This window comes from Neoarius graeffei, chromosome 22 (assembly GCF_027579695.1).
Source record: "Neoarius graeffei isolate fNeoGra1 chromosome 22, fNeoGra1.pri, whole genome shotgun sequence".
Lineage (NCBI taxonomy): Eukaryota > Metazoa > Chordata > Actinopteri > Siluriformes > Ariidae > Neoarius > Neoarius graeffei.
The window spans coordinates 34,358,377-34,384,358 of record NC_083590.1 but is presented as its reverse complement, the minus strand read 5'-3'; the positions used below and the strand labels follow the sequence as shown (position 1 = coordinate 34,384,358).

Genomic DNA, 25,982 nt, shown 5'->3' with positions numbered 1-25,982 from the left:
ACATGCTATTCTGCTTATATGAAGGACAAAATTATTGATTGGTAAGTCAGCTCCTTGTTGTGGATGAACAAATTTACACTTTTTTTTTGTTTACACCTACCAAACTTATTTTTAAAAAAGAAGCTGTCTAGCATAAAAAAGATCCAGTAGCAGTGAGTGTACATATGAACGCACCCAACCATGTTGTGTTGGACAAGTTTATATGAGGTTACTTGGAAAGAAGTTGTATTTAATTTTAATATGTCTTTACAACTGTCCAAAAGTTTGTTGACGCCTCACCATCACAGCTATATATGGACATCGAATTGTATTGGATGTTTTTGTATGCTGCAGCATTAAGATTTCCCTTTACTGAAACTTGTTACAGCATGACAGTGCCTCTGTGCACAAAGTAAGCTCCATGAAGACATGGTTTTCCAAGGTTGGAGTGGAAGAACTTGAGAGCCCTGACCTCAATCCCACTGAACACATTTGGGATGAACTGGGATACCAACTGCACTCCAGGCCTCCTCACCCAACATCAGTGCCTTATGGTCGAATGAACAAATCCCCACAGCTATGCTCCAGAAGAGTGGAGGTTATTAGAACAGCAAATGGGGGACTAAATCTCATCTCATCTCATTATCTCTAGCCGCTTTATCCTGTCCTACAGGGTCGCAGGCAAGCTAGAGCCTATCGCAGCTGACTACGGGCGAAAGGCGGGGTACACCCTGGACAAGTCGCCAGGTCATCACAGGGCTGACACATAGACACAGACAACCATTCACACCCACATTCACACCTACGCTCAATTTAGAGTCACCAGTTAACCTAACCTGCATGTCTTTGGGGGAAACCGGAGCACCCGGAGGAAACCTATGCAGACACTGGGAGAACATGCAAACTCCGCACAGAAAGGCCCTCGCCGGCCACGGGGCTCGAACCCAGACCTTCTTGCTGTGAGGCGACAGCGCTAACCACTACACCACCGTGCTGCCCGGGGCTAAATCTAAAAGCATATATGTGTCCTATATGCATCCACATACTTTTGGCCATATAGCGTACAGTTAAACAGAGTGGCTAGATGGTGTGGTAATGTAATCAAATATATGAACTGTCATGTTGATGAAATGTCATGTCTGTCCACCCTGAGCAGGGTCAAATCAAAGGGCCCAACTTGGTTTGATATGGGTCTTATGCAGGTCTTACGGGTACTTACTGCACCAGGCACAGCAGTAATCAATAGCACATATTCCATTCTAAATCCTACTTTAATACACCATGCTCAGTTGTGAGTGCTGTCTTTGGGAAATCCCTGTGAAGTATTCAATAACTTGCATTCCTTTCTTCATTATCTGGAAGTAAAACGCTTTGGATTATCAGTGAAAATCAATGGCAGTGTAATAATGTTCGACAGTTCCTCAGAGAGTGTGTTTGAATGTTGGCAGTGTGAAGAAGCCTGTTTAACGTTATATATGAAGGCAGTGTGACAAGATACTTGATGTACAAGAACTTGATTAGGTGCCTGTTGTCAATACCAGTGATAAAGGTGCTTTCATTGTGCATCAGTCATGCCTTCAATATGGAGCTAAGAACATCTCTGGGAGCATCCGGTGAATAATGAATAAAGCTGTGGCTCATCCTTACAGTACATTTCAGAATGCACAAAGCATGCTGATGCACCTATTCTTGCATTGTGTACAATAATTACCCTCATATTACACACACAGGGTTCAGAAATTATGAAGACCTTTTCATTTACAGTCTCTTCCATTTCTCCTATAGACAGCTCTCTGGTCTCCATGTTGGTTTATCCTTTTTAACAACAAATGCAATACTGAAAGGTGAAACCAAGGGCTGAAACTAAGAGTAGATACTAAAAGCTATTAATTGCTAGCTAGGGGCGGTACGGTGGTGTAGTGGTTAGCATGGTTGCCTCACAGCAAGAAGGTTCCGGGTTCGAACCCAGTGGCCAGCAAGGGCCTTTCTGTGTAGAGTTTGCATGTTGTCCGCGTGGGTTTCCTCTGGGTGCTCCGGTTTCCCCCACAGTCCAAAGACATGCAGTTAGGTTGACGTGGGGTGGCCTTGGGCTGAGGTGCCCTTGAGCAAGGTACTTAACCCCTGACTCTGTGTTCACTGCTTCAGATGGGTTAAATGCTGAGGATGAATTTCACTGTGCTTGAAGTGTGCATGTGACAAATAAAGGTTTCTTCTTCCATTAATTATTTAAAAAATTATCAGCTATTAAAAAAAAGCTATTAACTTTTTTTGTGTGTTTGTGTAGTTTGATGTTTGTTTTTGTTTGAGTGTTTTGTACGCCGGTTGTGGTGTAGCTCTGGACCCAGTTTTGGGTGTCGGTTCCCTCCAGGCCTTGGTTTGCCGTGGGTGATGCCTGTGCTCCTAGCTATGGACTGCAGTGAGGTCGTTGCTCATTTTAACATTGTGGTTGTCCAGTGCTCTGTGCAGCAGTGCTTTCGTGCTTGGTGTGATGTTCTGAGCGATGTTGCTCGGTGGCGTCGTGGTGGCTGTGCAGACGGTTTGGGACATACCAGCGCTCTGCGTGGCGGTGCATCTGTGCTCGCTTTATGGATCCATGGCGTGGTGTTCCAAGTGATGTTGCCCGGCAGCGGCGCGGTGGCTGTGCTGGCGGTGTGGGACTTGTTTTCGTGTGCCTTTTGGTGGGACTGTGGCTGCTACACCATTGGAATGACATCCTGACCTCTATTTGGTGGACTTTTTTTTTCCTCCTTCTATAATTGTAAAGCGACCTTGGGTTTTGAGAAAGGCGCTATATAAATTGAACTTATTTTATTAATTGTTTAAACAATCAGTCTAACAGGGCACACCTGGGCAACAAGAAACACTTGTCAGGCACATGTTCCAATATTTTTTGGTCACGGGGGTCCACCGGTGCCATGTTCTAAGTTGTTTATTGGATACGTTAGGGGCTTGAACCCTAGAGCTGTTGGTGGTGTCCGTTTCATCTTTTCATAAAGTTAAGTGGTCCCTGTGGAGTCTCCTCCACAATGGCAGCTGGACTACTCCCAATTCCATGCCACTGGAATATTGGGGGAACCAAAGAATTTTTTTTCGAGACACCATCTCTAGGAAGATTGTCAACCAAGACTGAAGAGCCCTTCCTCCCTATGAGACACGGTTATCCTCCATGGGTGCCAGCCCAGTATTTCTAGGTAAAATTGGACTACTCTTAGTCTGACCTCTATCCTTTGACCTGTCTGGCTTGGGTGGCCCTACCAGGACCAATAGCTCCCACCAGCATAGCTCTCAGGATCAAGACACACAAGGCCCTCCACCACAACGAGGTGGTAGTCCGCGGAGGGCAAAGTTGTGTAACACAGAATGTAAGATGTACCGTAAATATCAGGGAATGAAAGCTGACATTTTTATCTATCATGTCATATTCATCTTTTGAGCTAAACCCAAATCTCTTCAGTGCATAACAAAAACATATTACTATTCCAATATGGAGGGGGGCTGTATGTATGATTATCAGATTATATGTCGTATAGCCAAAACAGAGAGATTAGTGCCATTCTGCATCATAAACGACTGTCAAGTATGAACACACCGTCACAGACCACAGATCTTCTGCAGCTGAAAATGACAATTTTGGGCTAAACAATCCTCCTCCCTTTCTCACCCAATCATTTTTCTCTCTGAGCAAATATCTCATAAACAATAAAACCAGACAGCACATTGGAACCTGCCGGCTTGGTTCTTTGAGAATGAGTAGTGGACCAGAGCTTCAGGGAACTACAGGGAAAAGTACAATACTATAAATCAAATCCAGGCAGAATTGACTTGACTGGTAACATTCATCATCAAATTGATCTACAGCTCTCAGCAATGCTGACCCATGAATGACCTCTCAGTAGTGAAAGACATGGCACCATGCCTCTGACAGTTGCCTTTGGGGACCAACCACTAACACTGGCTCACTAAGAAAGGGCTAATGGTTCAAGAAAACATCTTAAATCTGGTGGTACTTTCAGCAGAGACATGCTACATGGTAAACAGAAATATAGATCACTTTTCAGGTATCCAGAGCACTTTGACAAGAAAGCTGGAATGTAAAAAGAAACAGGTTGATTGATGGCCTGATTGTAGGTTGAGTAAGACAGAGAGCGTACAGCATAGTAATTGGCTTGCTTAAATATATCTTGAACACAGCATGGGGTTTTGAGAATTGACATTCCTAGTCTACTTACTGTACAGTTGCCAGCTGAATGGATGTGCAGTCTCAATCACCAGCCTGTTGTTGCCTGTGGGTGCTCAATCCAGAAAATAATCTAATAGCATCAAAACCTAATTTTAGTCAAAGCACGATTGTTATTTAGGCAAAATATATTGAGTCAATGTACAGTATATTATTGGTAAGGAGAAAAAAAACACAACAATTTTGGGTTGTTTTCCAAAATTCTGCGACAGAAATGTCCGATGGGTTTTCCCAGCCTGCCACATAAATGTACTCAGATCACCTGGAATACTTGACAAGTTTCCGTTTCCAGTTGAGAGTACGTCGTGCGCATTCTGGCTGCCGCTCCTCACCAGAGCTTTTTTTTTTTTTCTATTTTCATTTTATTTATTTATTTTTTGTGTGTGTTTGTGTAGTTTGATGTTTGTTTGAGTGTTTTTGTCCGCCGGTTGTGGTGTAGCTTCGGACCCAGTTTGGGGCGTCGGTTCCCTCCAGGCCTTGGTTCGCCGTGGGTGATGCCTGTGCTCCCAGCTGTGGACTGCAGTGAGCTCGCTGCTCATTTTACATCGTGGTTGTCCAGCGCTCTGCACTTTAACGCTTGGCGTGATGTTCCGAGCGATGTTGCTCGGTGGCGTCGCGGCGGCTGTGCAGGCGGTTTGGGACACACCAGCGCTCTGCATGGTGGTGCTTCTGTGCTCGCTTTGTGGATCCATGGCGTGGTGTTCGAGCAATGTTGCTGGCGGCGTCACAGCGGCGGTGCTGGAGATGTGGGACTCGTTTTTATGCGCCTTTTGGTGGGACTGTGGCTGCTGCACCACGGGAATTACATCCTGACCCCTACTTGGTGGACTTTTTATTTTATTTAATTTTTTTTCTTTATTATTATTTTTTTTTTTTTCCTTGTCTATATTGTAAAGCGTCCTTGGGTTTCTTGAAAGGCGCTATATAAATCTAACTTATTATTTATTATTATTATTATTAATTTTGATTCGAGTTGTCAAAAGCACCTTTGGTACTGTGTGACTTCAATTGTAAGAAATCGTGAATCGACAATCTTTTTTTTTTTAAGTGTATAATAAATAGAAGTAGCTGTATTATACACATTTGTACGGAAGCCGAGAGAGGCCCTTCATATAATCCTTTTTTTATTCACCTTGTTATCCCAAGATAACGACATAATTAATTCAGGATCTCGAGAAAACGACACAACTAATTCGAGATCTCGAGAAAACAAAACCGTTATTCCGAGATAACGACATAATTAATTCGAGATCTCGAGAAAACAAAACCGTTATTCCGAGATCTCGAGAAAACAAAACCGTTATTCCGAGATAACGACATAATTAATTCAGGATCTCGAGAAAACACAACTAATTCGAGATCTCGAGAAAACAAAACCGTTATTCCGAGATAACGACATAATTAATTCAGGATCTCGAGAAAACAACACAACTAATTCGAGATCTCGAGAAAACAAAACCATTATTCCAAGATAACGACATAATTAATTCGAGATCTCGAGAAAACAAAACCATTATTCCGAGATCTCGAGAAAACAAAACCGTTATTCCGAGATAACGACATAATTAATTCAGGATCTCGAGAAAACACAACTAATTCGAGATCTCGAGAAAACAAAACCGTTATTCCGTGATCTCGAGAAAACAAAACAATTATTTCATGATCTCGAGTAAACAGCTGAGAAATGGTTCATTCAGGTGCGCCAAGAGACTTGTGATATGCTGACTTTGGGGCTATTTCTCATTCTGTATAGACGCAACTTTGGTCATTAGAATGTCTGGAATAATCGATCACCTAATAAGGCAATATTTTGATCAGGGGTTGACACAGGGAGAGATTGCATTAAGTCTTTTAATAAGGGATAATTTCAAAATTAGTCCGCGGCACCTCCGCAGAAGACTGGCCCGCCAATTTCTAAGTCTTCGTTGTCTGACCCACAGGGGGTGCAGCTCTGCTAGAAATCTCAGCTGTTTTCTCGAGATCATGAAATAATTGTTTTGTTTTTTCGAGATCACGGAATAATTGTTTTGTTTTCTCGAGATCTCGAATTAGTTGTGTTGTTTTCTCGACATCCTGAATTAATTATGTCGTTATCTCGGAATAACGGTTTTGTTTTCTCAAGATCTCGAATTTGTTGTGTTGTTTTCTCGAGATCCTGAATTAATTATGTCGTTATCTCGGGATAACAAGGTGAATAAAAAAAGATTATATGAAGGGCCTCTCGCGGCTTCCGTACATTTGAGAATTGCTGTCTATTACTAAAATGTGCTTAAAATTTCCTCTCTTCCCACTAGCGCATTCATGCTTGCCCCAACAGCAATGTCAGCCCTTCAGACACGCCCGTAATTTGCATCAAGGCTAATTATTCTCTTCAAATCCTGGGAGAAAGTCGTCATTATCACTGCCGATTGGTTCCTCATGTGCCTTTGAAAGCTCTTTATTGGGAGGAGAAGAGGAGCCCAAGATTAGGTTAGAGCTCCTATTATGCAGCGAAATATTCAAATTCAGTGCCTCTGTGATTTGGGAGTTCATGTGCGGGTGAGGGAGAGGGTTTTATCCTTGACAATGAATAACACTTTATTGACAGTCAGCAGTGACAAGAAACGACCATGGCAGCCTTAAAGGTAAAATAAAAGCTCGGTGCTGGAGGAGGAGGAGGCTTTCAGATTGCTCATTTCCTGAATATACATAACCACTATGTTATTTCAGGACCCAGGTGCCTGTCTCGAAATTCTCGTCCCACCAAAGCCTGTGGTGGCAGCATGCCTTCTAACGTGGGCCGCTTACTTTCTAATGTTACGAGTTGTCTAATTTCTTCTGGATAAATGCCCCTAAATGAAATTAGAATTCCCCGGCCACTTCCTTGCTTCTGTCTATTGAATTATGGTGGTGCGGTAATTGACTGAGATTGCGAAGGGAAAATCAAACAGCGCAGGCTGGCTCGCCGCTTCACTGGTCCCTCCCTCTCTTCATCTCATCCCTCCATCCCTTGGCCCCAGGGAGGAAGGAAAGAAGACAAGTAGCTTTAATATCAGAGACTCGGCCCCGGGCCTGTGTGCGCTTCTTAGGCGAGCTCTGTCAGTGAAGTGTGCAGTAGCGACGGCTTGTGTTTGAGCTCATTGAGAATGATTTAAACACATCCATACCGTGCTTCTCACTTAACCAGAGATCATATTTACAGATCGCCCTCTTTTGCCAGCGACAATAGATCCTGCCAATGGTGTCCACTTTCCTATCCACCACACTTAGCGTCTGCTGAGAGCCACATTCCCCTTTACACATTGAATAATGGTGCTGTTAGCTAAAGCAATACTAAACCCAGATGCTGCTTTGCAGAATTGGGGATATTTCAGATTTGATGGAATGACATTCCTCAATGGGATAAAGCTTCATTTTTCAAAATGATGTCCAGCGACTTTCAATCTTTGCACCTATTCACTGAACAGATGTGGAATAAATTTCACAGATGTACTACATCTGGTCGCAGGCAGTCCGTGGTACAGTGATACCCTGAATACACTGAAACTGTCCAAGGTACCATCAGTTTAAAAAAAAAAAAAGCACTTGCTTTCTCACTGGAGCCAATTAAGATGTGACTTTTATTTAAAAGTAACTAAAATGATGAATAATTTAAAAAATATTTCAAGGACAGCACAGTGTTAGAAGAGAGTCCTTTTATCTGAACCCGCATTCTCATGCAGAAAATGCTACACTTTGTGAATAATAGCATGACAAAAGCTTCTTTTAACAATTTGTAGTATGTTTCTGGACTGAGGGACATGGGGCACTCTAATCTTTTATTGCTTTGGATTTTGCATCTGTAGCACAAAGGACACGGTCTAAATCCAATATCTCTCTCTCTCTCTCTCGCTCTCGCTCTCTGTGTGTCCTTGCTGTATGGACCCAGCCTGTCAGGCTGGTGCCGGAGCTCATTGAGCTGGAACAGATAAGCTATTTAATGTAAACTGTTGGAAAACAAACAAATTGGCATCAGCTGCTCGGCCCATGGCCTTAATGAACAGATTGCGGGTGGAGCAGAGTGCCGCAGTGCCATGTCTCACTCCTGCTCATGGATAATGTAGCCACACTTAATGTAGCACTTAGCCCAACTGTCTTATACTTTGTTTTCCTTTGAGTCTGGTTACTACGTTCTCTTTTTCTGTAATTTTCTTCTTTCTCATCTCATCTCATTATCTCTAGCCGCTTTATCCTGTTCTACAGGGTCGCAGGCAAGCTGGAGCCTATCCCAGCTGACTACGGGCGAAAGGCGGGGTACACCCTGGACAAGTCGCCAGGTCTCCACAGGGCTGACACATAGACACAACCATTCACACTCACATTCACACCTACGGTCAATTTAGAGTCACCAGTTAACCTAACCTGCATGTCTTTGGACTGTGGGGGAAACCGGAGCACCCGGAGGAAACCCACGCGGACACGGGGAGAACATGCAAACTCCACACAGAAAGGCCCTCGCCGGCCCCGGGGCTCGAACCCGGACCTTCTTGCTGTGAGGCGACAGCGCTAACCACTACACCACCGTGCCGCCCGGAAAATTATTGATTTTTGAGTAAAAACAATAGATGATTTTTCTCACACATGTACTCTACCCTTTCTTGTCTCGAACACTTTCTTTCTCAGTTTAAAATGTCATTGCACACAAAATGATTTCATACTGTTTATCATGCAACATGCTGTCCTGACTCGAGTGGATTTAATAATAATAATAATAATAATAATTATGGAGGAGGAGGAGGTTGAGGAGGAGGTTGTGAATGGTTGTCTGTGTCACACAAATGTCATTGCACACAAAATGATTTCATACTGTTTATCATGCAACATGCTGTCCTGACTCGAGTGGATTTAATAAGAAGAAGAAGAAGAAGAAGAAGAAGAAGAAGAAGAAATATAGCAGCAATTTGCAGGGTCCAAGCACCATTTGAAAAAAGTGTCCCCAGTGGCCGGTTCTTGCCAAGTTACATAGAACGCCTTCTGGTTGGCCCCCTAATAATAATATCCATCCATTATATCCCTCCATCTATTATCTATACCGGTACCACTTATCCATTGCTAGTCACAGGTGAGCTGGAGCCAATCCCAACTGACTTCAGGCGAGAGGCGGGGTTTACCCTGGGCAGGTTGCCAGTCGATCACAGGGCTAATACAGAGAAAGAGAAAGAAAGCTATTCACACTCATATTCACACCTATGGGCAATTTAGAGCAGCCAGTTGTCCTAATATACCGGTACATGCCTTTGGACTGTGGGAGGAAACCGGAGCACCCGGAGGAAACCCACACAGGTACGAGGAGAACATGCAAACTCCATACAGAACCACTGCACCAACGTGCTTCTAAGAAGAAGAAGAAGAAGAAGAAGAAAGGGGCAACATGGTGGCAGAGTGGGTAGAGTTGCCACCTCACAGTTCAGTTCAGCCCTTTGATTGGGTTACTGCCGATGTGGAGTTTAGCATGTTCTCCCTATGTCTGTGTGGGTTTCTTCTAAGTTCTGTGGTTCCTTTCCAGCATCCAAAAACATGCAGGTATGTGATAGGCTCAAGGGCCGCTCTGACCCTGACCAGGATACTGAAGGAAGGAAGGAAGAGGGAGGGAGGGAGGGATCCTTGGCGTCAGATCATTGGAGAGTTTGTCTCCAACTGGAGGTCCTCTGGCTCTCCTCCCGACAGTAAATCTGATCCCCATCCTTTCCGTCTTTGAGTAATTGTGTGTGACTTTTTCTCCACATCCCTGTGGATCCAGTCTGTGAGTTTTGTGTATAAAAGCCTATCTCCCCCACTGGCTTGCTGTCATAGCTCTATCAGCATCTTCAATATGTGGGCTTCAATCACTGCATAGCTCTGTGCCTGCCAGTGTAAACAAACGTGCGCCCAAACACACACACACACACACACACCTGCTTCATTAGAGCCGTTCAGCTTTATCAAAACCTTTTTCTCTGTGTAACTGTGCTGTGAAGTTTATACACGGTAGCAGTCAAAAGTTTAGAGAAACCTAGCCAAACACGTTTTTCCCCTCCATATTTTCTACATTCAAGAACAGTAATGAAAACAGCAAAACATATAGAATTATTCAGTGACCAGAAATGTCTCATCTCATCTCATCTCATCTCATTATCTCTAGCCGCTTTATCCTTCTACAGGGTCGCAGGCAAGCCGGAGCCTATCCCAGCTGACTACGGGCGAAAGGCGGGGTACACCCTGGACAAGTCGCCAGGTCATCACAGGGCTGACACATAGACACAGACAACCATTCACACTCACATTCACACCTACGGTCAATTTAGAGCCACCAGTTAACCTAACCTGCATGTCTTTGGACTGTGGGGGAAACCGGAGCACCCGGAGGAAACCCACACAGACACGGGGAGAACATGCAAACTCCGCACAGAAAGGCCCTCGCCGGCCACGGGGCTCGAACCCGGACCTTCTTGCTGTGAGGCGACAGCGCTAACCACTACACCACCGTGCCGCCCCAACCAGAAATGTGTTAAACAAATCAAAGTGTTGTATTTTAGTTGATTGACAGTGGTTGAAATACTTTTTTCCAGTGTTCTGCAATATTGCAGAATGTCAAAATTTTGTTCTGCAATTTGGAAATATTTTCTGCAAATACACAAGCCTCCATACTACACCCTTCTCAACCTAATAATGCCTATATTTACATCATACATGGATTAAAGTTTTCCGTCGTGTGACGGATTTCCGTCAGCTGAACTCTCCCAAGGCCAAATGTGAGGTCGGTGCTGATCCGAGGAGAATTAAAATGCCGGGTGGTTGGTAGAGATTGGGTTATAACACTGATGTGTTGCAACACCATCAACTATCACCATCAACTATCACCATTTCTGTTTTGTATTAAATTAAATCTTGCCAAAATGACTTAGTTCAACCTTGGACATAATAGAAATAGAGCATGTTAAAAAAAAAAACGAAAAAATAAACCCCGGAAAGCCCGCTCCTCTGCTTCAGCCAGACTTGAAGACCCGACGGTGCAATGCTTACAGACTGTCAGAAGTAATGAGACCTAAATTTATAGCTAACAAATCAGCAGACGCCCCAACAATTATTATTTTCGTTAGGCCAATGTGTAAGGTATGTTAGAACCGTGCCTTATGGCCTACGTTATATCACAATTTAAAGGACGTTTGAGGAGTTGGAGGCTGCGAGCGCAATGATGTTCCGACATGCGCTAAACTTTATTCCCTGAAAATCATACACCAGCGTTCAATGCCCCAAACAGTCAAAATGTCTAGAAGACTACGGTTAAATAATAATCATAGCCTACTAAGTTAAATTACGTCAAAACATCAGTTTCTGGCCTATGAAATGATGGAGGAAAATGAGAACGAACGCAAAGTAGATAGCAGCCAACTTCACGCGATCTTTTAGGGAACTTAACACTCGTGTTGGCCACAATATTTCTCTTAATAAAATCTTGAATTGTTTTTGAAGTTGTATTCAACACAAAGTAAGGTCAAAACCCAATTTTAATTTAAGCGAAGATCCAAACTTTTTTCTATATTGACGTCGAGCATAGAGGAGCATGTCATTCTGCTTTCGGTTTCGGCAGCATGGATGCGCTTTACATGAAAGAAGGCACTGATGTGTCTGCCATCGATAAAGGTGTAAAAAACAAGTGGAGGTGGGCTTGGCTGTACGAAATAGGTGAAAACGGAAAGAAAGCCATTTAGTTCATGGTGCAAAAAACTAAACATTCCAGGCGCTTGCATTTGTGTGGTTTGCCACAAAAAAATAATATACGGAAGCAATGGAAAGAAAGTGCTGTCGCGGCATCAACTGGAAGCCAGCCACAAGGCCAACGTAAGGGGTCTTCAGCACACCTCTTCTTTACCAGGAGCAAGTCTCACCTCAACGGAGGTCAGTCCATCTATGGCTGATCATGTCTGTGCACGGAAAATACGTGTCTGTGCTTTTATCTCAAAAATGAACAATGGTGAAGAATCACTCAACAATAAATTGAATATATTAATCCATTAATTAATTGATAATAAAGTTATCAGTTCTAAGTTAACCATTCTCAGAATTTCATCGAAATCCACCCATAACCCCCCCCCGTAAATTTTCAGTCAAATAAATTTTTTTTTGCTTTAATCCATGCATCATATCTACCGTAGCTTTACAACTCATAGCATGACTGTAATTCTTTATTCTCTCACTCTATTTTTAATTACAGTCTTTACAGATCCTTCTCTGCAGCAAAGTTATCATTCCATGATCCCTCCACAGGTCTTTCATCCCCTTCGCCCTGACACTACGGGCTACTACAACTTGAAGTATACCAACTAATTCATAAATGTACTAGTTATCACGGGCAGCACGGTGGTGTAGTGGTTAGCGCTGTCGCCTCACAGCAGGAAGGTCCGGGTTCGAGCCCCGTGGCCGGCGAGGGCCTTTCTGTGCGGAGTTTGCATGTTCTCCCCGTGTCCGTGTGGGTTTCCTCCGGGTGCTCCGGTTTCCCCCACAGTCCAAAGACATGCAGGTTAGGTTAACTGGTGGCTCTAAATTGACCGTAGGTGTGAATGTGAGTGTGAATGGTTGTCTGTGTCTATGTGTCGGCCCTGTGATGACCTGGCGACTTGTCCAGGGTGTACCCCGCCTTTCGCCCGTAGTCAGCTGGGATAGGCTCCAGCTTGCCCGCGACCCTGTAGAACAGGATAAAGCGGCTACAGATAATGAGATGAGATGAGACTAGTTATCACACCCACACATTATCCTTCCACACAACATACTAATAAAGGGATCACCACAATAAAAAATAGAACACAACTGTTCTTCAAGAAACAAAACATTCATTTTCATGTTACACGTCATGTTACGTTTTGTCAAGATTAAGTTTCTAGCTTGAACAATAGATTTTTACCCAGAATGTACTTCATTCACAATGTTTGCATCTGCAACCTGTAGTTTTAAATTGAAAGCAAGGTTTCAATTCTACACTCTGTTACATCTTACGATGATGCAAAGAATTGATGCCGTTAAGGAATAAAACCCAACTGGCAAATGGAAAGACGTTAGGGTTCATGGTGTTCGCCTGGCTTCTAAAGTGCAAGGTCATGAACTGAACGGAGAACTACTGCAGGGGCTTCACTGCTCTAAACTAACAACAGAGAACTGGGTACAAACTAATCATGGCAGAACTGAGAGCTACAGAACTACTGAGAGCTACAGAACTGAACCTATGAGCTTTGTCTTACAGGGCAACTGTTTTACTTTGTGCTAGTCTGCACCACAGGCAAGACAGCACTAGTAAAAACAATAGAACATGTACACAAAACATGTATTAGTGTAGCTTGGTATGAGAAAAAATATTCAAAAGTATCTATGAATAAAGGTAAAATACTGTTGCTGTCTTCAAAAGGGATATAATATTAGTATAATTTTGCATGATTCAACAATACAATCTATACAAACCTATACAATTTACCAATATACACTACTGTTCAAAAGTTTGGGGTCACCCAGACCATTTTGTGTTTTCCATGAAAAGTCACACTTTTATTTACCACCGTAAGTTGTAAAATGAATAGAAAATATAGTCAAGGCATTTTTCTGGCCATTTTGAGCATTTAATCGACCCCACAAATGTGATGCTCCAGAAACTCAATCTGCTCAAAGGAAGGTCAGTTTTATAGCTTCTCTAAAGAGCTCAACTGTTTTCAGCTGTGCTAACATGATTGTACAAGGGTTTTCTAATCATCCATTAGCCTTCTGAGGCAATGAGCAAACACATTGTACCATTAGAACACTGGAGTGAGAGTTGCTGGAAATGGGCCTCTATACACCTATGGAGATATTGCACCAAAAACCAGACATTTGCAGCTAGAATAGTCATTTAGCACATTAGCAATGTATAGAGTGCATTTCTGATTAGTTTAAAGTGATCTTCATTGAAAAGAACAGTGCTTTTCTTTCAAAAATAAGGACATTTCAAAGTGACCCCAAACTTTTGAACGGTAGTGTATATGTATGCAAGATAAGAACTAGTCAGAGTCTTCGCTTTCGCTTTTTGTTGTCCCCCTCGCGGACGCGCGATTTGTCGCTGTTGTTGTTGGAGTCACGCTGGCTGCCGGTGTCACGGTCTGACCGTGCATCTCCCAGAATTCAATGCGGCACAACAAACATGGCTCCCAAGAAGAGGATTGTTTCTTCGGGGCAAGAGTCCAACAAAAACGCCAAGAAAACAAAGACGATTTTGTCGCATCTCGGCAAAACCGGTGTCACGGTCTGAATTTACCACCAGTCTGAATTTACCAGGTAAATTTATACTGTAGCAGCCACGGTCTAACCTTACCACAGTATAAATTTACCAACTTGGTATAATTGGGCCTAGTCTGAATTTACCAGCCTAATATGAGATTTATGTTCATACTTGAATTATTTACACTTTATCTTGATGAATATTGATTTGTTTAAGTAAGACTCCTCATGATTATAATAATATAGTTATTCTCTCAAATTTACCAACCTGGTATAATTAGACTCCTGTCATTGGACCTAGTCAGAATTTACCAGCCCAATATGATAGGAGATTTACATTCATACTTGATCCACAAATAAATTATTTTCACTTTATCTTGATGAATGAATGAATGAATGAATGAATGAATGACCCGTGTTTTAGTTCCAGTTTATGCACTAAGTAGGCTGATCAGGACCAGCCAGCAGCCAGGAATGATGAACTTTGTTTCCTCATCCATATTCAACAGCTTGTCTACTGATAATTAAATCTCACAATTGTAGTCACAATTCGTGTTCTATTAGTCCGCAAATGTGTTGAAATGCTCGGTACAAAATCGCAGGAAGAAATGGTAAATTTAGACTTCCCGGAAGTTGACCGGGGGAAAAAATTGGTCTGCGCATGCGCATGGTAAATTTATACCAGCGCACGATCAGACCGTGACAGCGGAAACTGCCGAACACTGCCGAGGTAGTTGTCGGCTCCTCCCATTACGTAAATATTGCTCAACTTTGACCTGGAAAACAGCGTCAGGTTCACACGGCGCAGGTTTCAGTTTATTTACAGCGCCGCGAGTTTGCTAAATTGAGAACCATTGAATCCCGAGCCTGATTTTTTCCTTCTGCAAAATTGCAGGTAGTTTAATTTTTCTTCTGCAACCTTGAAAATCATTCTGCAAAACGCAGACTGCAGACAGGTATTTCAAACACTGATTGAGATTCACCATGAGGATGGCTTTGCATCATGAAGTGCTGCTTTGCTGAAAGACATTCTCATTATGAGCATTTCTTCTCCAGCCCCAAATCAGAAAAAGTCTGGACGGTGTGGAAAATGCAAAGAAGAAAAGATAGCAGTGATTTGTAAATGTACTTTGACTTGTATTTGATTGTGGACAGCATGAACCCAAGATATTTCATGTTTGATCTGGGCAATTTCATTTAATTTGTTAATATACATCCGTTCCTGCGTTTCAGACCTGCAACACATTCCAAAAAAAGTTGGAATGGGGGGCAATTTAGGGCTAGTAACGAGTTAAAACAATTAAACAATGATGTGGTTGGTGATTGTAATCATGATTTGATACAGAATCAGTATCCAGGAAAGGACTAGACTTTGAGGAGCAAAGATGGGCCGAGGATCTCCAGTTTGTCAACAAAGGTGTAAATGAATTATTAGAATGTTTAAAAACAATGTTCCTCAAAGAAAAATATGAAGAGATTTGGACATTTCACCCTCTATGGTGCATAATATCATTAAACGATTCAAGAAATCTGGAGGAATTTCAGTGTGCAAAGGGCAAGGGCACAAGCCTAAGCTGAACACTCATGATCTCCGATCCCTCAGACGGCACTGCATCAAGAACCATCATTCACCTATAGCTGATGGGTTCGGGATTACTTTGGCAAACCTTTGGCAAACACCACGATATGGAGTTACATCCAAAAATGCCAGTTAAAACTTTTACTGTGCAAAAAGGAAGACCTATGTGAATTGTGTCCAGGAGTGCCGTCAACTTCTCTGGGCTCAGAGCAGGGCTTTACATTAGCACCCGCCCACCCGCCAAATGCAGGTAAAATTCGGCTTTGGCGGGTAATAACTTTAGTCTCACTAGCCACTTTGGCGGGTGGTTTATTCTGTGGTATGACAATATATTTTAATTGTAGTTTTCTCTGAAGGCATCTGATATAATAAACACATTGCAATGTAATATTACGCGCCTACAACTCCCATGAGCACCTGCATAAACATTCTGACAACATGTTAGAATTGTCTAGAACGTTCGTTAACGTCTCAGATAAAATCAATGATATGGTAACCTGCGGTTAATGAACGAAGCAACAAAGTTGCTGACGACTGACAAGCGCACTATGTGGCGGCATACAGCTGGAGTTTCAAACCCTGCTGCTCAGGAAAAAAGGGGCAGAGATGATCAGGGCCGGAGCAGCATTTTAAAATCACCGAGGTCCGTGATTTGCAAAGCGCGTGCTGAAAAATGTTCGCCATATTTAAATGAGAGGGGTGAATTACACATCACACAAGAGATCTCATCATCTCTAGCCGCTTTATCCTGTTCTACAGGGTCGCAGGCAAGCTGGAGCCTATCCCAGCTGACTACAGGTGAAAGGCGGGGTACACCCTGGACAAGTCGCCAGGTCATCACAGGGCTGACACAGACAACCATTCACACTCACATTCACACCTACGCTCAATTTAGAGTCACCAGTTAACCTAACCTGCATGTCTTTGGACTGTGGGGGAAACCGGAGCACCCGGAGGAAACCCACGCGGACACGGGGAAAACATGCAAACTCCGCACAGAAAGGCCCTCGCCGGCCACAGGGCTCGAACCCAGACCTTCTTGCTATGAGGCGACAGCGCTAACCACTACACCACCGTGCTGCCCGGATTTCTAAACAAATGTCAAACATAAATCTTTAGATTAAAATGTCTTTGTCATTTCACATACTGTGACACATCTGATTCATCTCTTGAATGAGGTTCTGTCAAATGCCCAGTATGTTTCTGGAGTTGCTATAGCGACTGTGCAGGCTTGCATACCGTACATTGTATGGTGAGGGGAAAATTGTGATGGTTAATTAGCTTCTGAATGTATTCAGTTTTTAAATGAGAGATTTTCAATGAGACAGAACACTTCTATTGTTGTTCCAAGGACACACTCTCTTCCCCTCACCTGTCTTCATGCTATTTTTTGTATGTTTTTATTGCAGATTTTTGGTATGGCTTGAGGAGCACTGAATGATTAAAAAATTACATTTATAAATGTGACCTGGTTTGGTTGGGAAATTGGATTTCATGTGTGGGTTGGGTTTTTGTTTTTTTTTTAACCTCCGCCAAGGAGGTTATGCTTTCAGTGTGGTTTGTTTGTCTGACTGGAAACAGGATTGCGCAAAACCTACTGAACTGATTCCCATGAAACTTGGTGGAAAGGTGTAGCATGAGCCAAGGAAGAAATAATTACATTTTGAAGCAGATCTGAATCACAAGTCACTTTCACTAATGTTGCGAGATACAGCATTCGGCCTTGGCAGAAGTCTTCGCTCTACGAGTTTCCTTCTACACTTAAAAAATAAAAATCTTAGGAAGTTTATTTGTCTATTTTCAAGTCAAAACATCTAGCCACCCTTATTATAAGACATAATTGCCCAACAAGCAAAACCTCATTTAGCTAGAAAGGCTAGTTTTTAGACAGTCCATCTTGAAAATCTTGTATAGACAAAATGTCTTGAAAAAGTCTTATTTGGAGCACCTTTGAAAATAAAACAAGGTTTTTTTAAGGCAAGGCAAGGCAAGTTTATTTATATAGCACATTTCATACACAATGGCAGTTCAATGTGCTTTACAGAAGTAAAAACAAAAACAGTAAACAATAGAGAAATAAAATTACATAAAATAATTTTATTTTTATTCTAAAACAATTAATTAAAAGAATTAAAAGAATTAAAAGGAAATAATAAGAATTAAACAATAGTAGAAATAAAATAATAAAATGAAGTAGAAGTTCAAATAGGAGGAGAAAAAAAAGAAACCAGCAGAATAGAATAAAGAATAAAATAGAATAAAGTTAAAATTAACGTAAATTTAAAACATGCAGAGAAAGTAAAGATTATAAAAAATGTAAAGAAGACAATATTAATTATTTAACAGAAAGCATCTGAAAACAGCTTGGTCTTTAACCTAGATTTGAAACTGCCAACAGAAGGAGCATTTTTAATGTCCTCTGGCAGTTGGTTCCATAGCTGTACTGCATAGTAGCTAAAAGCTGCTTCACCATACTTTTAAAACAAGTAAGTACATTTTGGACATTTGTCAAATGCGGTTCATCTTGTTTCAAGAAAAAAAAACAAAGTATGCTTGTTTTGGGAATAAATGAACTTTACTGAAATCTTTGAATCTTTCATTACAATTCAACTCCACCTTACAGATCCTAAGTTTACTGCGACTGTTTTCTCAGTCATTCAGAGTGAGCTCCTTCTAGATGCTGTACAGACTCTAGACCAGACAAGTGCCTTCAAAAAGGCTATGAGTGAGTGGAGGGCGTTTTAGTGAGGGCTTTTTGGAATGCTGTGAGTTAAGTTCAGTGTTTGTTTTTGTGCCTGATCTTGTAAACCCCTCGTACACATGAAGTCAGTGCCCCCAAAATGCACTGTTGCTTTGGCGTTGTGTAAGCACTGTAAGTCAAAATGCGTAGACTTTTTTTTTTTGGTGCCTGGGGTCCTGGGGAAGTGGAATCTTAAGAGATGTTTTAATGTTTGAATGTTGAAATGGGAAAAAAATTAAACTTGTCGCAATGCTACACGTGTCGTCAACTTGATTCGAGATAGTCTCTGGTCTCATATCTCGAGTATTTTACTAATTACAGGTCACAAAAGGAGAATCTTTTAAGCTAGCAATGCTTAGTTGTAGAATTTAACAATCCTAATATTAGTATATTTATCTTAAATTCAGTTTTTACTGCTAAGACTTTGTCATGAATTTAAGTGAAACACCCTTAAAATGAAATAAATAAAAATGACTTGAATGGCTAAATGTAAGAAGTACGATCTTGTTATAAGAACTATTTGGATTATTTTGAGTTAATCAGATCTCGCATAATAAGTTCCCGAATCTTATTTTGGAATTATTTCGTCTAAAAACAGGTTAGATTTTTCATCTTACTTTAAGAAATCTTACCAAGTCAAATTTGACTAGTTCCACTGGCAGATTTTTTTCACCTGATTCAAGCAAATATGCTTTGTTTTAATCTTTTACTTCTTATTTTTGAAAGACCATTTTTTGCAGTGTACTTTGTTTTGTTTGCATTTAAGATTATCTATGTACCACCATATCCAAAAGTTTTAATAAGTAGTGTGTACATTTATTTTACGATATGCTTTATACTGATGTTTTGAAATACAGACATCGTGTGAGGAGTATATAGGCAATGGAGAACATTATCTTTACGAGTCTAATGAAAACACCTCCCTGACTATGTGTGTGTTTGCACTCTAGAACTCAAGTGCTGACCACCGTGTGCGTCTGGATCTGGGTCTGTGGGATAAGTTCAGTGAGCTAGCCACCAAGTGCATTATCAAAATCGTGGAGTTTGCCAAAAGGGTGCCGGGCTTCACTGGACTCACTATCGCTGACCAGATCACTCTGCTCAAAGCCGCCTGCCTGGACATACTGGTGAGTGTGTCTCCATGTGTCTCTGTCTGTATGTGGAGTAAATTCACCAATATTTATACTCTGTTATTCAGTGCAACAGTTACTGTATATATGTGAGCTTGTGAGCTTATATATGCAGAAGCAGGCAGCTCACACTTTTCTTCGAGTGTGTCAAGCTGTCCTGAGCAGCAGGCGAACATATTTAAAATATGCAGTTGCCTGGCTTCTCATGCTTTGCAGGAAGCATGTGTAGCACGCTCCTCAGTTGGTATCGGTCTTATAACAAGGAAGAACTGGCTGCTGGATGACCAAATTAGAGAGCTAATGGGGGGGAAAACTTATAGCCTAATTGCTGTTGTATAAAAGAACTAAAATACTTCTGGGCATATTGTTACAGGAGAAACTCAGCATTGGAGTGATAATAGTAACTCACACTACCATATCATATTTTATTCCATATATGAGTTTTGACGGGTGACACGGTGGTGTAGTGGTTAGTGCTGTCGCCTCACAGCAAGAAGGTCTGGGTTCGAGCCCTGTGGCCAGCGAGGGCCTTTCTGTGCGGGGTTTGCATGTTGTCCGCGTGGGTTTCCTCCGGGTGCTCCGGTTTCCCCCACAGTCCAAAGACATGCAGGTTAGGTTAACTGGTGACTCTAAATTGAGCGTAGGTGTGAATGGTTGTCTGTGTCTATGTGTCAGCCCTGTGATGACCTGGCGACTTGTCCAGGGTGTACCCCGCCTTTCGCCCGTAGTCAGCTGGGATAGGCTCCAGCTTGCCTGCGACCCTGTAGAACAGGATAAAGCGGCTAGAGATAATGAGATGAGATGAGTTGAGTTTTGACCAGGGATTCATGAACCTCTAGAGGTTCGAGGTGCCATTAAAGGGGTTATGGAAATGTCAAATGAATTAAAAGATTAAATTAATTAAAACAATTAAGGGTTTTTTTTGTAACCGTACGAGTAAAAAGTGACTGAATAGGACATAGGATATGCACATAGGACATAGGACATGGGTCATGTCCTATGTGTTAAAGTGCATATCACGGGTAAATTCAGGAGCAAGATCAATGTAATTCTCCGATTTTATATTAAACTTTGGTCAAATATCTGTAACATTCTGCATTCTCTGCAATTTTTTTACCTTGCGCAATACCAGAAAAATTCAGTTGAAATCAAGCCATTTGAGGCGAATTGGTCCGCCTCTGAAAAAACTTGGCATTTGGATTTCCCGGGAAACACTGATTTTCGTGACGTTGCGTGCGGGACGCCTCCCTCTGAATCCTACGTCAGCGCTGGTTTGTTTATGAGAAAACGACCTGGTGGTTTTCTGCAAATTTCTTCAATGTTATCGCGTAATTATTAAAATGGTTAACAGATGTATCGTAGGAGGGTGTAGCAACACCAATCTTGATGGGATTAGTACTCATCGTTTTCCAAAAGACCGGACAATGAGAGAGAAATGGGAGCGCTTGGTCTACACAGGCTGTGCACTGAAACCGTGCAAAGCTCGCGCAGCCTGCTGGCGCTTCCGCAGGTAACGTCACGAATCTGGCTCCAGACTCCCTTGGGATTTTTCCAGACATGTTTTGTTATTTTATTTTTTTCTGCTGTAGACAGATGGCCTTGTGCAAAATTACCCTTCTGGATGAGTGTGTAAAGGGACATTCTTTCATATAAAAAAAGCACGAAATTGGTCCAGAATATGCACTTTAAGTCAGTGTCAGATTCGGCCATGGACTCCGTTTCCCAGAATCCGCCACAGTATCACAACATGACCGATCCAGACTCCATGTCTTATCACATTCACACTCACCTGATTACTGATTCCACACACCTGGACTCACACACATAAATAGCCCGGACTGAAACATGCCCTTTAAAAAATCTTGGTCTACGTTTACTCATGGGGATGGCAAGCTTTTTAATTTTATGTGCATGGTTTATGTTGGGTTTTTTGTTTTTTTAGTTCTGGAGTTGATTTTTTTGCAATTTGCTGATTGCTTGACCCAAGCCTGTTTTTATCACTGAAACTTCCTTTTGTTTTTAATTCATTTACTCTTGCAATCGAGTTAACCTGCACGTGCAACCATCTCTGCCACCTGATTCTATAATAATACACTGGAAAAAAGTTAAATATCTTGAATATAGTTGAAACGATTTAGTATTTCCTGTTAGAAGAATACTAACTCTGAGATTATTAAACCTAGCTCTAGATTGTAACCAACTTATTTCAAGATGTCTTGTCTAGTAAAATTATCTGTCCATGCAGCAGGATAATTTCACTAGTGTTAAGTAATTTTCTCCTCAAATTCAGTTTTCAGTTTTTTGCAGTGTAGCTCTGAGTATATGAGAGGCAAATGTAAATGACAGTATTAGCTACCTACCTAACTAACTAAATAACTAACCAACTAATTCATTATTTGTGTCTTAAACAAAATCTTCATTTTTATAACTGCTTAAGAGCTCTTCAAATTCAAATGCATTTTGTAAGTACAGCAAAGAGTTTTTCAAATTTGGATTTACATGCCCAGATATTGACAAGGCCAAACCCCTCCCTAAGTGTGTGATATTTTTTAATCAGCTTTCTGGGAAAAAAAAAAAAAGATGACACCAGCTTTCTTAAATGCATATTTGAAGAAAAAAAACCATGAAACCCGGGCCACAGAACTCGTCAAATGTTTCAAGGTCAAGTTGAATTGCTTAAAACAGCAGGAAATTAGATTTTGAAAAAAGTTTTCATCAAGCAAATGTCTCATCTCATTATCTCTAGCCGCTTTATCCTGTTCTACAGGGTCGCTGGCAAGCTGGAGCCTATCCCAGCTGACTACGGGCGAAAGGCGGGGTACACCCTGGACAAGTCGCCAGGTCATCACAGGGCTGACACATAGACACAGACAACCATTCACACTCACATTCACACCTACGGTCAATTTAGAGTCACCAGTTAACCTAACCTGCATGTCTTTGGACTGTGGGGGAAACCGGAGCACCCGGAGGAAACCCACGCGGACACGGGGAGAACATGCAAACTCCACACAGAAAGGCCCTCGCCGGCCCCGGGGCTCGAACCCGGACCTTCTTGCTGTGAGGCGACAGCGCTAACCACTACACCACCGTGCCGCCTCGTTTATTACTTATAATAAGAAATCTATTCGAGATAGCAAGCTAGGCTAGATATTTAACTTATACTAGCTCGGACTAGGTTGTTATGTGAGCCTTTTTTTTTTCCCATATCAGCACAAAAAGCGTGCTCTTGTTGTGTTAAAAAAAATAAATAAAAATACACCAAATTTGAAAGTTGCTGATGAGTCCTAAGCTTTGATCACAATTTTTTTTGTTGTTGTTTCTTGCTGGTTTCGATGTTTGATTTTGCTGTCGTTTTGACATGCCACACTTGCTAACCTGCCAGAAACAAAAACAAGCCGTCACATAATTATGTCTCTGCTGCACGTCTTGCTAAGTGAAATGTTTAAAGCAGACGTGAAAAACAGGGAAAACGGTTATGCAAATGGGTCAAAACAAAGAAGCAGAAACTTCACGTATTTATATGGAAATTTTGTTTTCATGTGTGATTTTCCATGAAATCATCCACGACAAGAGAAACACGATGTCTAAGGCCTCGATGTCTGTTTCTGCCGTAACTGTGTCGATTCTATAGCCATATGATCTGTTTACACTCCTGTTTGTTTTCTGGCTCGGCCATAAATATCCAGCGTTGTGAGCGTGAGGCCCTCTGGCTGTGTGTGTGTGTGTGTGTGTTGTGTAGAATGCTGAGCTCAGGTTGCCGTGGTAATGAGCATGAAGCGGAGCAGACAGTGCCATGTGATAAGGTGATGGAGGGAGCCGCTAAGCTTGCTCACTGTGGAGCTGGAGAGAGAGAGAGAGAGAGAGAGAGACGCTGATTTGATTAGCATGTCCCCAGAGGGAAAACAGATGAAGGGAGAAAGGGACAGACAGAAAGAAGCAAATCCAAATGATGTCCCTTAACCTTTTGCTGTCTTTGTCTCTTCTCCTTTTATCCCATTAGCATTAGTTTTATTTGCTAGCTCTTTTGAATAAAGTAAACGATAATCATGACCTTGGCAGCAGGCTTTTTGCTTGCATCACACACCATTTCACATCATAAGATGCTACGCTTATGGTTGACATCAGGGCAGAAGTCGTAACCAAAGACTGATCATAAGAAAAACTATCGGGTAGAGAGAAAAAAACAAAAACAGAATTTCACCACACACACACACAAAAAACAAGGTATGAAAACAGTGTCTGTGACCACCACGTAAGAGATAATGTACAGCGAGGCAGTTATTATTGTTAAATAAGCCCCAGGTTCCTGGTCTCGAATCACCTTGAAGGGGTTTAGTTCACAATAATGACCAGCTTGCTGTACATTATAATGTTTATTATGTGGCTACTTACTAAAAAAAATCAATAATTTGACACTTTTTTTAGATTTTATTGCGTCCATTAATAACGTGGTCCATAACAACGGCCTGTTATACAGAAATAACGTAACATAGAGCGTAGAATGCCGTAATTGACCAATCAGAATCGAGAATTCAACAAAGCCATGTAACAGCTGCTTAATGATGAGTAACTCCTCCAGGTTTTTACCAACCAAAAAGAACATTGTCGTACCTGCATGGTTTCAATGGGCTCGCAAGGCTAAGGTTCATGACTTCACAGTGTAAAAGTTCAACTAGATAAAGTCAGCAGAAAGCAAAAGTAACCACTAACAAACATGAATGTGTGTCTTTCACGTCTCTCACATACAACAGTGTATTAGGGCCATGGTAGGTAAGTATTTAAAAAAAAAAGAGCTGAGGCAGCGGTAATATTCTGAGAAAGATACTCAGACTTTCTGATATTAAAGTCATACATTTATGAGGAAAAAAAAAACTCTGGATGTTCTCCAATATTATAAAGTCATAAATATGCGGCAATCCCCGAACCCGGTGGTGGACACCAGAAGTAAGGGATGCCGTCAAGCTGAAGAAGGAGTCCTATCGGGCCATGTTAACCTCCAGGACTCCCGAGGCAGCTGACGGGTATCGGCAGGCCAGGCGTGCTGCAGCTCGGGCAGTTGCGGAGGCAAAAACTCGGAACTGGGAGGAGTTCGGGGAGGCCATGGAGAAGGACTATCGGTCGGCCTCGAAGAAATTCTGGCAAACCGTCCGGCGCCTCAGGAGGGGGAAGCAGTACTCTGCCAACACTGTTTACAGTGCGGGTGGGGAGCTGTTGACCTCGACTGGGGACATTGTCGGGCGGTGGAAGGAATACTTTGAGGATCTCCTCAATCCCACCGTCATGTCTTCCACTGAGGAGACTGAGGCTGATGACTCAGAGGTGGACTCGTCCATTACCCAAGCCGAAGTCACTGAGGTGGTTTGCAAGCTCCTCGGTGGCAAGGCACCGGGGGTGGATGAGATCCGCCCTGAGTATCTCAAGTCTCTGGATGTTGTGGGGCTGTCTTGGTTGACACGCCTCTGCAACATCGCGTGGCGGTCAGGGACAGTGCCTCTGGAGTGGCAGACTGGGGTGGTGGTCCCTCTTTTTAAGAAAGGGGACCGGAGAGTGTGCCCCAATTATAGGGGAATCACACTTCTCAGCCTCCCAGGGAAGGTTTACTCCAGGGTACTGGAGAGGAGAATTCAACCAATAGTCGAACCTCGGATCCAGGAGGAACAATGCGGTTTTCGTCCTGGTCGCGGAACACTGGACCAGCTCTATACCCTTCATAGGGTGCTCGAGGGTTCATGGGAGTTTGCCCAACCAGTCCACATGTGCTTTGTGGATCTGGAGAAGGCATTCGACCGTGTCCCCCGTAGTATTCTGTGGGGGGTGCTTCGGGAGTATGGGGTTCGGGGCTCTTTGCTAAGGGCTGTCCGGTCCCTGTACGAACGGAGCAGGAGTCTGGTTCGCATTGCCGGCAGTAAGTCAGACCTGTTCCCAGTGCATGTTGGACTCCGGCAGGGCTGCCCTTTGTCACCGGTTCTGTTCATAATTTTTATGGACAGAATTTCTAGGCGCAGCCAGGGGCCAGAAGGAATCCTGTTTGGGAACCACAGGATTTCATCTCTGCTTTTTGCGGATGATGTTGTCCTG

At 42.4% G+C, this 25,982-nt stretch overlaps 1 protein-coding gene across 1 annotated transcript in view; it reads left to right on the top strand.

Annotated features, from left to right (window-relative positions):
• LOC132870852 (retinoic acid receptor beta-like) overlaps positions 1 to 25,982 on the top strand; it is a 174,501-nt gene that overhangs the window by 122,738 nt on the left and 25,781 nt on the right. The window contains exon 5 of the mRNA XM_060904760.1: positions 19,722 to 19,898. Coding sequence (XP_060760743.1) covers positions 19,722 to 19,898 — 177 coding nt within the window. The remainder of the gene's footprint in view (positions 1 to 19,721; positions 19,899 to 25,982) is intronic.